Source organism: Rhinolophus sinicus, linkage group LG02, assembly GCF_036562045.2.
Source record: "Rhinolophus sinicus isolate RSC01 linkage group LG02, ASM3656204v1, whole genome shotgun sequence".
NCBI lineage: Eukaryota > Metazoa > Chordata > Mammalia > Chiroptera > Rhinolophidae > Rhinolophus > Rhinolophus sinicus.
The window spans coordinates 126,806,139-126,823,887 of NC_133752.1; the positions used below are offsets into that span (position 1 = coordinate 126,806,139).

At 33.6% G+C, this 17,749-nt stretch overlaps 1 protein-coding gene across 2 annotated transcripts in view; it reads right to left on the reverse strand.

Moving 5' to 3' along the window:
- Positions 1–17,749, reverse strand: part of PTPRQ (protein tyrosine phosphatase receptor type Q) — a 195,779-nt gene that overhangs the window by 49,736 nt on the left and 128,294 nt on the right. For both annotated transcript variants that reach the window (XM_074325367.1, XM_074325366.1), the window contains exons 28-33: positions 16,198–16,384; positions 12,966–13,210; positions 10,585–10,651; positions 8,113–8,271; positions 7,396–7,618; positions 5,638–5,711 (exon numbers count right to left, since the gene is read on the reverse strand). In XM_074325367.1, the coding sequence (XP_074181468.1) occupies positions 5,638–5,711; positions 7,396–7,618; positions 8,113–8,271; positions 10,585–10,651; positions 12,966–13,210; positions 16,198–16,384 (955 nt within the window). The remainder of the gene's footprint in view (positions 1–5,637; positions 5,712–7,395; positions 7,619–8,112; positions 8,272–10,584; positions 10,652–12,965; positions 13,211–16,197; positions 16,385–17,749) is intronic.

The window sequence follows — 17,749 nt, forward strand, 5'->3', positions numbered from 1 at the left end:
ACCTTTATGTGTAAAAATGAAGCATACTTGTGTGGATGTTAGCCTCAAAAGTTAAGACAAGAAGGTGAAAAGAGAATAGCTAGAAATAATTTAAAATGTTGAGAAGGGAAAATTGTACAGCAAAAATAGGAAGGCTGTAGGAGCAGACACATCACTAACAGTAATGAATTTGAAAGCTCCTGGGGCACTTAACAATTTTCAGGTGATGTGATAATAATGGTTACAAGCACAGCACCGATTCGAGTCATGAGTCACGCTGCCTGGATCTAAAAGCTGGTGCTGCCACTTCTGAGTTCTGTAACCTTGGGCAAATTGCTTTAGGAGCCAGCTTCAGATTTCTTACCAATAAATTGAGGCTATCTATAAGTAGGAGATCATGTTATAGGGGGCCAGAGAAGAATACATAAGGTAACACATAAAAACACTCATAAAAGTCTTGGTGCATAAATAATGCTCAGTATATTTATCAATAAACATTATCATACTCTTTCATCCATTCATTCATCAGATGTAATCTCCCAGTTAGTTCATGAGGTAGGTATGATTCTTCTCATTTTGGAAACAGGATTTCAGAAGTTCATTTTTTAAGTAACTAACACAAAGACATAAATTCAACATATGCCCAAAGTGCCTGAAACACGCCAGTCTGACTGAAAAGTTTATGAGGTCCACCATTATCTTGTTAACATAATAAAACTTTCCCTTGTTCTCTGTTGTTTTGGGGGGCAAGCGATCCTTTCGCTGTAAAAAATACATAGTGACTCCCCTATTTGTGTTTCTAAGTGAGCATATCAGAACTTTTCATTGTTAGCATAGTAATTAAACGAGAAGTGTTATGACAGAAGAAAACAATCACAGAATGCCTTTGAGTGGGGTTTAAGGTTTCATTTTGTTCAGCTTTGATGAAGCCCTGTAAGGTACAGAAAGGAGTGTCTGGTTTTCAAATCACAGGAATCCTCTATAATTAAACCTTGTAATCAAAACATTGCTTACAAGCAGTTTCCACAAACTGGTGGGCCTAAGGAGGATTTTCAAAAAGAGTTTGAGTGATTCTTGAGAATTTTTGTTAATAAAAATGCTAATGCTCAATCTCGAATAAAAAAAAAAATCAAATAAGTTGTATTTCTTTAGGATTAAAATAACAGTGCATGTCATTTCCCATGTTTCTTCTTACAGGCCATAAAGATTTCCCTAAGTGCAAATAACCAATCATCCTTATCCAGACAAGCCCTGCCTGGTTCTTTCTTATTTGTACTTTTAGTCCAGTCTATGGGGATTACTTTGCCTATGGTATCTCAGAGAGGCACAACCACTATCGAAATGGCCTGTCTTAGAAATATATGCCCTATACTAACTTAGAAACACAGGCTTACAAAGGCTCTTAAATCCTGAACATATATTGATGGTAGCTCATTGCTTGTGGTGTGCAAAATACCAGGGAATGAATATATATCTATTGGCGGTTTGATGACCTAAATGGGATCTATACTTCTTTCATGGAAGTCTGGGATCACATACATACATGTCTTCAGCAAGCTTATTAGGAATGTTGAGAGCCACGAGCCTGTTACAAATGCTATCCTATATCCCAATACTTGATATATTTGAGAGAAAGAAGGACCCAAACATGTTTTTCTAATTTTATGATGACATCAGGGGTATTATATCAATGCATTATATTATTTGCTTGCCCCCATTCTCACAGCCATTAAACCATTTTGGCCACTGACCATTGACTATTGCAGAAATGGTCAACTTTATTTCCTTTTTAAGTCCTTCTACTCTATCTTCCTTGGCAATGTGCTTTTTCTGAAAACTCTTAGGTCTCCATGACCTTTTATTAATGTCAAATCATGGATCAGGGCCATTTCTGGAGGGTGCTCCTTGGTGCTTGACCCGTCAGGGTGAATTTGACCTCCACACAATCATAACATTCAATATCCAGGTAGAAATCTCACTTGAGAACAGAAATTGATGGTGTTACATCCATTAAACAGACTACATTGCTAGTCATCAAGGAATTCCATCAATGGTACATTCCATGCTCCAAATATGAGCATCTCATTTCACCACCTCTGAGGGCTGCTCTCCTAGTAATTTCCTCCACTCCTGCCTGTTTTACTAGCTATAAATGACTAGATAGCAGAACTCCATGTAGTCAATCCAGAATAAGCACTACAGAATAAAAGCCTATTACAAGTCAGACAGAAAAAGTCGAGAACCATATGATTTCACTGATATGTGGGATGTAAAACTGAAAACAATAAAGGAATAAGACAAACAAAGAAATAAATAAAACTCATGGACACAGACAATAGTTTAGTGGTTACCAGAGGGTAAGGGGAGAAGGGGATGGTAGATGAAGGTAAACAGGATCAAATATATGGTGATGGAAGGAGAACTGACTCCTGGGTGGTGAACACACAATGTGATATATAGATGACGTATTACAGAATTGTACACTTGAAGCCTATGTAACTTTACTAACCATTGTCACCCCAATAAACTTTAATTAAAAAAAAAGAAAAAGAAATGAAAACAGGAATAAAAGACATTCTTGGGGGAAAACTGAGGAAATTAAAAGGAAAAAACCCTATTATAAAGCTGTTATCTATCAGGAAAGAGACCATGGAAGACCACTCTAAGGAGGCCTGAAAAGCTAATCTTATGTCACTGGTCGGCAGATAATATATGAACTCTGAGAAATTTGACCATCGATCCATGGTCTCTTCCTTGTCACCACCCCTTATCAACCTAGCAGCTTTCTACTTACTACGTCCAGTCTATGTCTCACAAGTCCCTCCTTCCCTAGTCTTGGTAGGATCCTGTTCTCTGCCCTTCATTCCACATCTTAACATTGCGTGTGGATTCCTGGTGTTACCAGGACACATACACATTAGTACCTGGATAACTGGGGCAGTGGTAGTTATGATTCCAAAGAAGGAACAGAGAATCTACTGTGTACTTCTGTTAATTTCTAGAATTAATTATTGTATTTCACTCTGTAGGCTGTGAGAGAAAGGAAGAAAAATAAGACTATTGCTGAGGAGAACCTTGAGACTATCTGTGACCAAAATACAGGCGGAGTTCGTCCTTGGCCAGAGGGTGCCAGTTGTCTGAATCAGAAAAATTATGTCCCTGTACATCATGATCCCCGATGCTTGGTTTTCCCCCTTTTTATGGATTTTCTTTCTCATTCCTGTTTCCTGGATGTATCAACTTTGTCTCTAAGATACTGACTGAATATGTATTGTCCTTACATAAACAATCAATGTGAAACCAACAAGCTGTTAGACATAGCACACAGCAAACAACACTGCAAGGTGATGTCCTTTCAGCACTGCTCTTGCAAAATGTCATCTCCCAAGGACGTATGAGCTATCCATTTGTCTGTGTTCTTCTATTGGTAAACACACCTGGATCACTTGTTAGCTTTGGTAATAGTTTCTGAAGGCTGTAACCTAGAGGAAATTATGTTGATGCTTTCAAGACATTTCCTTTTCTGTGGTGGTATCAGAGTGTGTAAGGCTACCTATCAAATGAAGAAACACTCTCACAATTTCAATACCACAAGTCTAATTAGCCAGTTTTAAAATGATTAAATTATTGGATGAAAAAAACAGTGATTTTAAGGAATTAGACAGCATAGCTAAAGAAATGTGTTATTCCTTTTATAAACATGCACACAGCAAACCACATGCCCCTTCCTTATTTCTTCATGATCCAAAGTTTCCTTAACTAAGTGGAGGCTAGAAGCTGGTTTTCTACACAATTATGTTCCACAACCTGATAAGCATTTCTGATGGAAAATGGTGGGACCATTTATCTTCTTCCAGCCACAAAACTCTCTAAGATCTATTTAAGCGCATGATGCACTATGGATCTGAGCAACAAAGTTTCACATTTTCAAAGTTTCATAGTATATTTCTATAGTTTTGGGTTATAACCTACCCAAAAGCTATTAAGCATGTAAAATTTTACTAACTATAAAAATTAATGTCTTTACACATGTTGCCTTATTTAAATCTTTCAAGGTAGATACTATCATCACCATTTTCCAAATGAAGAAACTGAGGTTTATAGAAATTAAATTATTTTCTCAAGTGTAAAAGCCAAAATTTGAATCCAGGTCTAAATCCTGTATTTGTAGTGCAATTATTGTGCAATCTGCTGGAATCCTGGCCCAGCCACTTAATTACTTACTAGGGGTCTTGGTGTTCTTATCTATAAAATGGAGCTAACATTAGCATCTAATAGGTTTTTGCAACCTTGGGACTAATGACATGATGGGTGTGGGGACAGAGCCCCAGAGAGCAGTTCCCAGGCTCTCGGCCTCACACAGAAAGGTGCTGGCTCAGGTAGTAGATGGCCATCAGCTGTGACTAGTTGGCCATCGGCTGTTACTGGTTAGCCATTAGCCACTAATATAACTGCCATGGCTAAGCTAGCAAGGTGGTGGTGTAGTGGAGGTGTAGTGGTGTGGTGCGGTGGTGTGGCGTCCTGGCGTGGCGTGGCAGAGTGTGGATTATGGATTGTAGAGAGGTGGATTGCAGTTAGCAAGTGAGGTTTGTTGGCAGAGACAAGTGGACAGTGGATTGCGGGTCGTGTGGCTCCTGTTTCCTGTGTCTCCAACGCAGCCGCCAGTGATACTATAGTGGTATGGCTCCCCAACCTATGGCTCCGTGGGTGTTCCTTTTTGGCCTCACCGTATCCTGTGTTCTTGTGTGGGGAGCGGGAGCAGAGACCCCGCCTGACACCCTGCATGACAATGGGCTAGATAATTCTTTGCTGTGAGGGGCTGTCCTATGTACTGTGGGATGCTCACCAGTATCCCTGACTTCTGTGCACTACATGCCAGTAGCTGAAGCAGGTCACCTCCCTCATAGATTTGCTTAGACGAGTTCAGCCCCCAGGCTCGTGACAACCAAATTGGCTCCATACAATGCCAAATATCCTTGGAGAGTAAAATCACTCTGGTTGAGAACCACTGACCTAAATTAAAGGATAGTTGTAAAGAGTCCATCACTTAACACATACAAAGAGCCTAAAAGTGTATCTGGCACAGAATATTTAATGTTAGATATGATGATGGTGATGACAAAGAAGGAGAAGAGGAGAAGGAGGAGGAGGAAGAAGAAATATACTTGCATCTGACTAAATTGTATCTGTGTTTGATTCAGGCCTGATTGGGTGGATATAATTGGGGGGGGGGAGGAAACTCATGTAAGTGTTGGTTAGAAAAAAAACAAAATGAAAGAGGATGGCAAGTTTCTAGTTTTTAGGATTATTTCAGAAAAATTTCCACAGGCCTTTTTCTTTTTTATTATGTAAAAAATTTTTACTGTAAGATTGTATATTAAACAGCCAAATAAATATGTGCCTAGTATAACGTTAGTACACATCAGCATAGAACCAATATCATATCAAAATCTATGTTCAGATTTGAATGGATGGAACATCTATCTATTAAAAGTATATTACAAAATACTATTTTTTCCTTAGTTGGGCTAATTAACTTTGAAATGAATTTATACCTGAGAACATTCAGTCATGGATTAATACATTTTCTAATGAATATTGCACTGTGATTAGCATTTTGAGGGTATAAATGAAAGTAAACTGCAAAATATGTCTTACCTAAAGTCTTAATAGGGTCAGAATAATCAGAGTCAGTAAATTGTCCCATGACATTTGTGGCTCTAAATTTAAATCTATGAAATAGAAAAAAATTAAAAACCAACAATTTGCATGCCATATGACTTTTTTTCTGTGAATAATTTAACAAATAGTGATTTAAAATAAACACTTTTATTCTACAGAAAATGAATTTACGAGATGTAAACTTGGAATTCAATCAACATCAAGACAAACATATAATACCTTCATGTGAGATGAGTAATTTTCCTATACATGGACCTCTTGAACTTCATGAGAGAACGACCGAATTTGGGCTCATTCATAAGCAGTCAGCAGCTAAACTGAAGCAGGTCCCCTCCCTCATAGATTTGTTTAGATGAAATAATTTATGTCTCTGTGTGTTACCCAAACATACTTTACAAATATAAAGTTAATACTTTTTATAGCTCGACCACCTTTGAAAATACCAGTGAATCAGATTTAGAATGGTCATATAGAACTTATCTTGTTCATATGTATACAATTAAGAACAACGCTTCCTAATTCTATGTGTTCATAGCTGTATTTTCACTTTCTATGCTTTAATGACATATTAAATAGAAAATGGGTGCAGGAGAGAATCAATCCTAAAAATCACTGGGTGTTTCTAACATTCGCAGAAACTCAAATATCTTATTTAAAAACTACAGACATCCAGGCATTTAAAAATATAAAACCAATTTACACTAGTAAATTGCAATGCATTCTTTAATCTCTACTATTCTCAAATTCTTATGATTTTATTGTGATTATATAAAGAGTCTGTTTTGGAAAAATATGCAAAATAAAAAAATTTGAATAAATATTAAACTTAGTGATACACCATTTTCATAATTGTCACATGGATAATGATTAAATTTCAGGCAATAATTTAGTAACCAAAGTAACTATACTTAATAATAGATGATAGAGCATTCTTTTTTTAAATACCTAACTTCTCTACCGTGTCTAATGATAATTTGGTCTAGGACATTTACAAAAATTTAATAATGCTTTAATTAGCAGGCAAAATTGAAACTAGCTATATTTTTCAAATTTAGTAGAAAAATTATATTTTGAAAATCAAATAAATTAAGATTTTTAAAAAATTGTAGCCTTATGACACAAACTGATAGTCAATTTAATAGAAAAAAATATGATCAATTTAGCAAAGCCAAAATATCAGCATTGATTTTTAATATGATATACAATTATTAAAATGTCAAATATTAGAGTGAGTTGTAAAAATTTCAATTACTCATTCAGATGTTTGATGGCATAAAGAGCAGAAAACTATTGCTATGAATGAACTAAACTAAAGGCATCATTAACCAAAAGACTAATAGTGTTTCTAAAAACCTGCATATTAGCATACTTGGCAAAATACTGAGTGAAACACACAAAATATTACACATTAGTCATATTATCCTCTACATGAAGAATTAAATTATCCTATCTATATTCTCCAATTGCACATTTTTTCTATTGACCTTATGTCACTTATCAGATCAAATCATAATTATGTTTAGGTTTGCCTGCTTTTCCTATAGAACTGTATTTTGTGGAGTACGAGGACAATTCCTTGTTGATCTCTACATTCCTAGGGCCTAAAAGACCAGGTCACAATACCTGACAGATGCCCAGTGCTTACTGGAAAGATGAAAGGATAGGTGGTTGGTTGGGTGAAAGACACCCACTATCTTGCTAACACGATGCATGGTAGGTATAAACTAAACTTACAAGTATTGTTTTTTTGGTTTCAGAGGTCCATTGCAAATTTTGTCTTCATTGCCAGGAATCATACATGCATGATCAGCGCCTATGATGTAGATTTCTTCATTGCTGCTGAACTTTGTCTTTCCTTCTGTACACGGAGGGTTAGGAAAACCTTCATTTGTAAAATATGGTCTTGGTTTGTTAAAATATGCATCATACCACTTTGTTACATTTCCATCATGTTGAGCTATTTTCAGAGAAAAAGAATGATGATTACAAGTAATATACAAATGTATTTTCACAGGTTTAAGGCTATTTTTATAATTTCATAAAGAAAAGCTGAATGCAACACCTCTCACTCTGCACCACCAGGGGTGAGTCAGCTGATTTAGCTGGATAAGCAGGTAAAGAAAAAAAATTCCTTAGTCAAGAGTAACTCTCTTGTTCACATCTCCAAAGAAACTACCCAGACTCCATCTTGTCAAAATCGAAACAATCCTATTAGCATATTGAATAAATAAATCACATATTTTAACTATGCCTTCTCTTATTTTGGTTAAATATTTTAGGCATAAATAAATGATTAGTATAATGAATGATAATATTGACAAACTATTAAGTTCAAGAGTTGTGTGATAATGAGGAGTCAACCTCATATTATTAATTTTGAACTGAAATTTCTAAACCATTCAGCAATTTCCACTTTACAATTTAACACGATAAGTTGACATTTGATGATACCTCCGGCTTCTGTTACAAGCACTTGTACATTTCTGATTGGTCCGTGGTCATCATTGTAGTAACATATTGGCATTCTGATTGTAATTGTTGTTGAAGTGACCAGCAATTTTCCTGTAGCATCATAAATAGGGGTTGGTTTGGTTTTTGGTCGTGCTGGAGCTATAAACAAAGAAGAAATATCATTACGATTGATTTTTTGTTTCTAAAGAGAAGAAAAACCCATTTAAAATTCTTATTTCATGCAGGTAATTTATAGATAAAGTGATAACAAACATAAATAACGAATGAAACAGAGTTTCTCTTGGATACAGCAAATATTTAGCAATCACTATCTCCTGGTGGTATAATTACATATTTGAGACTTTCCTGAGATAATGGGGCCCAGGTGTGATTTTTTGGTCATCTGACTTCTCTTCACATATTAAATAAATTCAAATTCTGTGTGCTGTCACTCATACATAATTTTCATAAATGCATTATTATACTACTATCGGAGTGTCTTCTTCTTTCACCTCCTTTACCTCATTTACCAATTTCTATTCTAGTCATAACTTGCACTTCCCCTTAACCCCTAGTTTATCTATGCCAAACATCTTTTTATTTCCATGGACTAGATTCCCAAGATCAGAATTTATGGAGCAAAATGTATGTGTATTTTTAACTTAAATAGATATTGCCAGAATAATTTCTAAAAGTGTCATGTTAATTCACATTTTACCCTCAATGCATGGCATACAAGTTATCTCCAAAATTAATATTTATGAAAGCCTGCTGTTGCACTTTATTTTATAGCTATATATACTAGCTGTTTGAGCATTAATAAGTTGCTTAATCAAAATTCAATATCCATATTTATTAAACCTTTTTTAAAGGCCTCTCAATAATGCTATAAAATTGACACTATCATTTGCCTTTTATACATGAGGAAATGGACCTATGTCACATAGCTATAAAGGGAACCAAATCTTTTTAACTTGATCCTTTAGCTCACCCCTCTGAGATGTAAAGGCTGTGATGCAATTAGATGTGTAGAAAGTTGATTGGAGAAAAAGGACAGGGAGCAGGAGTAGGTGGCAAGAACTTTTAGACCACAGATCACAGGCCTGACACCTGTGAAAGGGGAAAGGAAGGAAGAATTCAGCACAAAGAGCCTCAGGTTTCTGGGACTCCTGAGGAACTCTCAGCTAGGCTACTGGGGAGTCTGTCTATCGTTATCTGCATGCTACATGTCTGCCACTGAATAATAAAGACAGGTTAAGATGGTATGATGCTTTAACTCTTCTTTGTGAAATCATTTCGTAAAATTGCTGATATTTTTTTAAGACTTTATGGATTTGTGTAGTCTAAGTACATAACTTATCAATTAAAAGCAAATAATACTTATAAATAGTATGGTGATTATATAAACTACCCATTAATGAAAAGAAAATATATCAGCTTCACCCTACAGTGGCTATTTCTTATTCTTCATGGTACTAGTTTCCAAGCACTGTCATAATGTTTTTCAAAGATTAGCTCTTTGAATCCTCACAACAATCTATGAGGTAGTACCTAGTATTATCTCCACTATACAGGCTTATAGAGGTTAAGAAACTGGCCCAAACAAACAGATATCAAATGGCTGATCCAGGATTAAATCTCAGCAGTTTGACCCTGTACTCAGTCTAGAGCTGGCACTTCTAATTACTGTGCTCTGCTGTCCTTACTAAAGCCTGAGAAAAGTTACTTGTTGTTTTAAAGAGAGAAGCGTCAGATGTTAGAATTCTCTAAAGGCCCATATACTTAATTTTTTTTTAAATCTCTCTGCAGGTTTTATACCGATTTTTAGACATGGCACAATTACACGCATGTTTTTAGTCTCAGGAAGAGACGTCACCTTCCATGAATGAATGGCTCTAAATTCCTCCTCATCTTTTTAGTTTTTGTGGATTTGGGGGGTGAGGGACTTCAAATTTTACTTATATTTTCTATGAAAACTACCTGCCAGAATAATGAATCTATAGATCTACTTTACAGTCAGAATCATAAAGTTGAGTATATGATAGTTCAGTAAACATTATTTGATTAATTGAAAAGAAACTGACTTTCAATATAAATAAAGGTGAGTCCAGGAATCTAATTAGAACTAGTCAACTTCTAGTCATGGGTAATTTAAAAAATGAGTTTTGTTTTCTATAGAATTAAAAAGCAAAATAACAGACTATAAAATTTCTCTCAGACAAGTTTAAATTTGGAGGAAAAGAGGTATAAGAAAAATAGCAGGTGGGCATTCTCTTTATTTACCATGGTACTCTGCATCATTTACACTAAATTTTAACTATAATTTTAATAAGCATACATTATTAAATATGCTTATTACACACATATGCATCATTTAAAAGCTTGACTACATCCTTAATGCTAATATGGAATTCAAATTATAATTACTGTTTAAGACAACAGCCTTTGTGGAAAGGCAGCTCATATATGTACCTTTAATATCCATGGTTATTCTCATCTGAACCTTTGGCCCTGCACCAGCACTATTGATCGCATAAACCTGAAACAAAGAAATATCTTGTTACTATTTTCAGATCATTTATATATATATATATATATATATATATATATATATATATATATATATATGTATGTATATGTATATATATACACATATATATGTATATATATACACACATATATATGTATATACATACATATATATATATAAAATGCATATATGCATATGGGTGTTTATATATATATATATGATTTTGGTTACATGTAATTTAGAAATGATTCCACTTTTAAAAACAATTGCATATAGTCTATTAACTATATTTTTATTGCACTCACTTAAATGCATAACAGTAAAGGGATTCTTAAAACTGATCTTAACTAAGCCCTAAGAACAAAGGCTGAGTGACCTAAACAGCCCGATCCCAGAGACCAGGAAAGGATTGTGGCTTCAATTTGAACCCCTAGGGGGAATAGCGAAGAAAAGCCACTATGTCTACACTCTCTTCATCTACTCTGACATCTGTTCCTCCACTCTGTAGCTAGGTACCTCTGGCTTTCTTTAAATCAATATTCAAGATTCTCTTTTTTTCCCTTCTCTGAGATGAAATCCTATTCCTTCAGCCTCCCAGTTTTCCTGTATTAAATCATCCCTCTGAAAGTTGCCCTTCATGCCCTTCTTCACCCCTGCCCCAAAGTATCTGACGCTGTAACCTGCATAATGCAGCATATACACATAAAACATTTCTGTTTGTATATACAGAGAGTGATTTACACAAATGTGAACCCTTTCAATTAACTTTGTGCTTAGCATGCTATAGATACAGAAACTTCTTTTATTCATTTTATCTTGCTATATAATATAAAACAAAGATTAGTCTTGGCCCATTTCATTGTACTTATAAACAAAATTCAGAATGTAATATGTTTATTGGAATGAATTAATTTGTCTATATATTAGTGACCCACACTCCACACTAGAGATACTTTGGGAATATCTTGATTGAATTAAAATTATAATGACATATATGATGTGGTAGGTATGGTAAACAAACCAAGCCCCAAAACTGTGGTTAAAAAATATCTAAATAATATCTAAGTAAAATATTTACTGGAGTTTGTAGATATAAGAAAGATTTCAAAATGAAACATAATATGATGCTTCATTATTTTTATTTCTTTATGGTACCACCTAACATAAAGAGTTAGGCAGTGATTCTCAAATTGCATTGAAGCCACTTATGAACCCTGATAAATGAAGATATGCAGACTGTGATTCAGCAGATCAGAACAGGTATTAAAGTTATACATTTCTAATAAACTCTCAGGTTTTGAGAATGCTGTAAATTGCACTTTGTGAACAATCAGATAATTTATTTCTTCTTCTTTAAATTACAAATTAGTTGTGCTTTGTTTTATTTGTTATTCTTTCCTCTTATTCACAATAGGCAAAACTGATAGACCACTCACTACTTACCACAACTACAAATCTTTAATCCTTACAAAAATCCTACAAATAAAGTATTATTCCTATTACTAATTTTTCAAATAAGTAAACTAAGGTACAGATTTGGGGAAACTGACCAGACCCAGAAAATACTAGAGTCAGGATTTTGAACCCAGGCCAGTTCATTCTCTTAACAACTGCCCTCCCTCTAATAGATCTTTCATAATAGTGGTCCATTTAATGGTATGTGCAACAAGAATCTCAGCAAGAGAGATTATATAATAAGATACAAATTGAGTAAAGGAAGAATTATATATGTGATTTTCTGAATTACGTAATTCTACTTGAACATCCTAAGACAAAAGCAGTCAAAGGATGCAACAAATTGTGTGTATGAATATGAACTCACATACGAGTGAGTACACAGTTACTTTCCAAAACGGATAATTTAAAATTAAGGTGTAAAATATGATTAGCTTTTAGTAACAGTTGTGTGAAATACATGTGAATTCCAATCATATAAACAGTTATTTCTTCCCTTTGCCTTTTGAAATTTGCTTTTCCATCTTCCATTTACAATTACATATACGTAGTTTTCCTTTGCAGAATTATGTCTTTGTATATTACTGTTCTTTTACTTATACCATGCAACTTTTTCTGCTTTACTTTATTTCTGGGTTTCTACTATAATTGTATAATTATTATCTACATCTTTCACAGGACTTGCTGTATTATAGTAGGAACTCAGCAATTTCATTTCTCTAAATCTATTTTCTATTGGCATGTCTTAAATGATCTTACAAAAAGTATGAAAAATATAGTGTATACATATGCTACAGTATTTTTGAATGGTGAGTTTATAAATTGACTTTGTAAAATAGGTGAATAATTAAAAGCTACAAATGCTTACACTGATATTGTATGTATGTCCACCTTTTAGTCCTTCTAACATTGCAATGACTGATGTGTCAGTTTTCTGGATAATACTTAGGTTGTGAATCTGGACAGCAGTAGGATCATCTTCTCGGTAAACCAAAGCTTGGTATACTTGGATATTTCCATTGGGTTGAGAAGGAGGAAGGAATGTTAACTGAAATTTTGTAACTTCATCTGGTATCTTCTGAAATGTCATGTTGTTAGGTGGATCCTTAGGGACTAAAATAAAATATTCAGTGATTAAATTTTAAAACATTGTTCTTTTTGATCTCCATATAAAACATATGTGCTTCAAATTTCTGTTTATAAAGAGTATTTCACAAATTATTAAAACCATATAAATTATGGAAACAAGCAAAATGTCTGATGCGTTGTTGAATCATTGACACCTATAGGTCACATAAACCATAATGGTGATCAGTTTGTTTGCATATTTATTTATTCATATATTAATTTACCTTTTATGTGCATTAATTTTTATGCAGAATACATTTCTATGACTATTTGAAAATAATTAAAAATAATATAGACTCATAGGAAGTTGCAAAAATTGTACATACAGTCCCATGTAACCTACCCCTAGCTTTCCCCAGTGATGACATCTTATATAACTGTAGTTTAACTTTCAAACCTGGAAACTGATATTGGTACAAAACTGTTAACCTGACTACAGACCTTATTCAGATTTCACCATTTTTTCATGCTTTCCTGTATATGTGTGTAGGTCTATGCAATCGAATCCCACGTATAGATTCCTGTATTCATCACCAGAAACAAGATACAAAACTGTCCCATCACCATAAAAGAACCTCCTGCTATCCCTGTGTATTTGCACTCCATTCCTCCTCCCCAGAACATTCCTTTCACTCTAATCATTCCCCTTCTCCACAGTTTTGTCTTGTTGAGAAAGACAATAACATAATGACCTTGAAGTTTATCAGAGTTGTTGCATATATCAATAGTTCATTCTTTTTTTCTAATTTTTTTTCTGAGTAGTGTTCAATTTTATGGATGAACCAGAATTTGTTTAATCATAGAAAAACCTTTGTGTCATTTCCAGCTTTTCTTTTTGTTATTACTAATAAATCTGTTTTAACATTTAAATAGAGATGCTTACGTGAACATAAGTTTTCAATTCTCTGTGGTAAATATACAAGAGTATAATTAGGTTCATGTGGTAAGTGTGTGTTTCATTTTATAAAAGATTACCAAATTATTTTTCCATATAGCTGTACCCTTTACATCCCCACTAGCAATGAATGAGAAATCCAGTCTTTCTGCATCTTTTGCTGGCATTTGGTATTACCACTATTTTAAAAATTATTTTATCTGTACTAGCATATGCACAGTGATATCTCATTGTGGTTTTAATTTGCATTTCCCTAATAGCAAATAATGTTGAAAAATCTATCTCATCATGAGTTTATCTGCCAATCAAATCTTCATGTCTTTTGTCAATTTTCTAATTGGATTTTTTAAGTGTTGAGTTTTGAGAGTTCTTTATATAGTGTAGATATTCCAGTTTATTTTTGATAAATGAAAGTTAGCCTAACATATAACTAGTTAAGTCTCAATAAATTATTGTGAAAGAAAATGATATACATGAAGATAAAATTAATTTATGAATATAGGACCTAGTTCTTGCTGTACTATATAGTGTTCTTTATGTAAACAACTGATTGAATGAATAATAATTTTGATCAAATTGAGATGAATATATTCTTCCATTCTAAGTAAAGAATTTCCATGATGAAGGCTGTTAATATTTGGCTGTTAATAGTTCAGATACTTAAGCTTTATTTTCTTGCAAACATTTTTCAAAATACTTCCCTGTAACAAGCAAAAAATTGGTAAATAAATAAGTGAGGAAAGAAAAACAGAATCAGATAACATGTTATGGTGCCAAGTATCACATTTTAAACAGAAAAATGGATAGTTAAAATAAACGTTAAATTGGTTCAACATACATTTCACAGCATTAGCTATTACACCTTTTTAGGATACGTAAGAAATACTATATATATTTTCTTTGTATAAAATGTTTCTCAAATATAAGATCAAGTTTAAAGCTGGATAAGTAAAAGAACTCTCTGAATGTTGGAAAGAACTTTGTATACTCTAAATATTTTTGGCTTTACATCCAAAATTCTAGTTTCAAAGTTTTAGTAAAAATGTATTAAACTACTATATCCTTGGGAGAGGCAGCACATTAAGATTTGCAACGGATGCTTTACGGTATGAATGTGAAGTTCTGCAGCCTATTTCCTCACAGATAGGATGAGGGAGAAGTCCAAAAAGTATAACAAGAAAACAGATACCTGAGATGTATGTGGCAGCAAAATGGAAACAAGTGGAATTTTAGGGTGCTGAGAACAAGGTGTAACTTTTAATTTAGAGCCATAACTTTATAAACAATACAGTATGTAACATAATGAAAGAATTCGCTAGAAAATATTTTTACCTCCTATACTTACCTTACATATAGCAACAAATAAACTATAGCAACACATCCCTTCATGTGCTCCAAAGATATATCTGGTGGCAAAGAACATCAGGAGTCTGAAGGAGGATGGGGCAAGCGAGTTCTGGGAAGTTGACTTTCCACATTTAATTCTTAATGGTTACAATCTTATTATTCATTCAGACCCTGTTCATAGGAACTTGAGAAAATCTGTATGGATTCTGACATTTATCAAATAGATTATATAATAAAACATGTCACTTAACTAAGTGAAGAAAACAGATATGGTAAACATGACCTGGATTCTAATTTTGAATTCCAGATTATTTAATACCAGAGTATTATCACTTTAATGTGCACTTAAATCATGAGACAGAAATAATTAAAATGGAATTTTAATTTTTATAGCCATTATTGGCTATAGACAACTGTGAAACTCATCTCTTAGGGAAGGTAACAATTTCTGAAACATTTAGTGTTTAAATAAATGCAAATAAGTACAATTGGGTTTATTATGAACTAATTTGTTTTTGCATTTACAAGGGTTGATTATTCTACATAATTCCACTTTGCCTCAGAAATAGAAAGTTAAATTTTGTCAATCATAGTGAATCATTGAATTTTATATTATACGCTTTAAAAATTTCTTGTAACACATATCCTTTTTAGGGTGGGGTGTGATAAATTGTAAGAAAGATCCCTAACTCTCAGTCAATTTTTAGCACTGATGAAAAATACACCTTACCTGATTCTAGAGTAGTGACAATCACTTCAGCACTCGACTTTCCTTCTACATATGCAGCACTAATGTTTCCAGTAAATGCAGTGATCACTACGGAATACCTTGTGAAGATTTTTAAATCTTTAATTTCTATGGTTTTATTTTCTTCATTTGACTTGATTAAGGAAATATTAAATTCATCACTATCTACCTACAGGAAAAAAAATAGCTAACAATTAAAGGAAGCAGCACTTGATATACAAATCACTAAACTATAATACAAAGATACGTGTGCATATTTATCTAGGCAAGATTGAAAGTACAGTTGACTCTTGAACAACATGGGTTTGAACTGTGTGGGTCCACATGTATGCAGACTTTATTCCATAAATACCTGTACTGTTTTCAATCTGTGGTTGAGCGTCTACGGCTGCATTGGGCTGACTGTATATATTGATCTATGCCATTTTTACATAGGTGACTTGAGCATCCGTGGATTTTGTTATCGGTGAGGGTCCGGGAACCAATCCCTTGCAGATACTGAGGGACAACTTAAGTTTTGGGGGCATTCAAGGTTATTTGCAGATTTTCAACTATGTGGGGATCAGCACCTCTAACCCCACATTGTTCAAGAGTCAAGAGTCAACTGTTGCAACTGTTGTTGTTTTTTGTTTTTTTACAATCAGATTGTCCTCGGAAATCTAAAGTGCTATTTTAACAGTTCTCTAATTAGCAATTATTTCAATAACTGAAAGTAAAAACAAACAAAGCAATAAACCAACTGCAATCAATCCATCAAAAATCATCAAAATGCAGTAAAAATCATCTCTGCAGTCAATGAAATACTGCTTTCTACACCAATGTTTTATAGAAAAAAGAATACAGGTTTTGATACCCATCCATCAAGGGTTCAAATCCCAACTTAGTCACTTAATAGCTCCTGCAGCATTTGTCAAGTCACTTATACTCTCTGTGTCTTACTTTCTGTGTATGTGAAATTGGGATGATAATATCTCTTTACTGTGTTTTGTTGAGATTTAGAAAAAACAGATCTGAAGTAGCTGGCACAGAGATTTTGGGTGTGGTTTGGTTTATCATGAACCACAAAAAGGAAACACATTTTGCAATATAATTATATAATTCAGGATATATCTGTGCATACACTCATATATATATATATATATACTCATATATATATATACTCATATATATATATACATATATATATATATATATATATATATATATATATACTTCTTTATAACTCAAAAACGATTTTCAGAAATACAACTCTTTTTGAAATGCACTGTGATGTTTTCTAGTCTTTTAAATTTGATTCTAATTCATTTTAAAATTCTGATCATGACTGCAATTTGAAAACCTCTGATCTAGCACTATGCAAGGACTCAATTGTGGATGTTGGTTATTAATTGCATGCAAATAAGTATCCTTCTGTATACTAAATATAGTTGTATAATTTATTTAAGTATGGTTGTCTTTGATGGAGAGTCTGTCCTATTTGCTGCAGGGAGTCAACATAGTTAAAGTTTCTAGCCCTAAATGGAAGGGGTTTTTC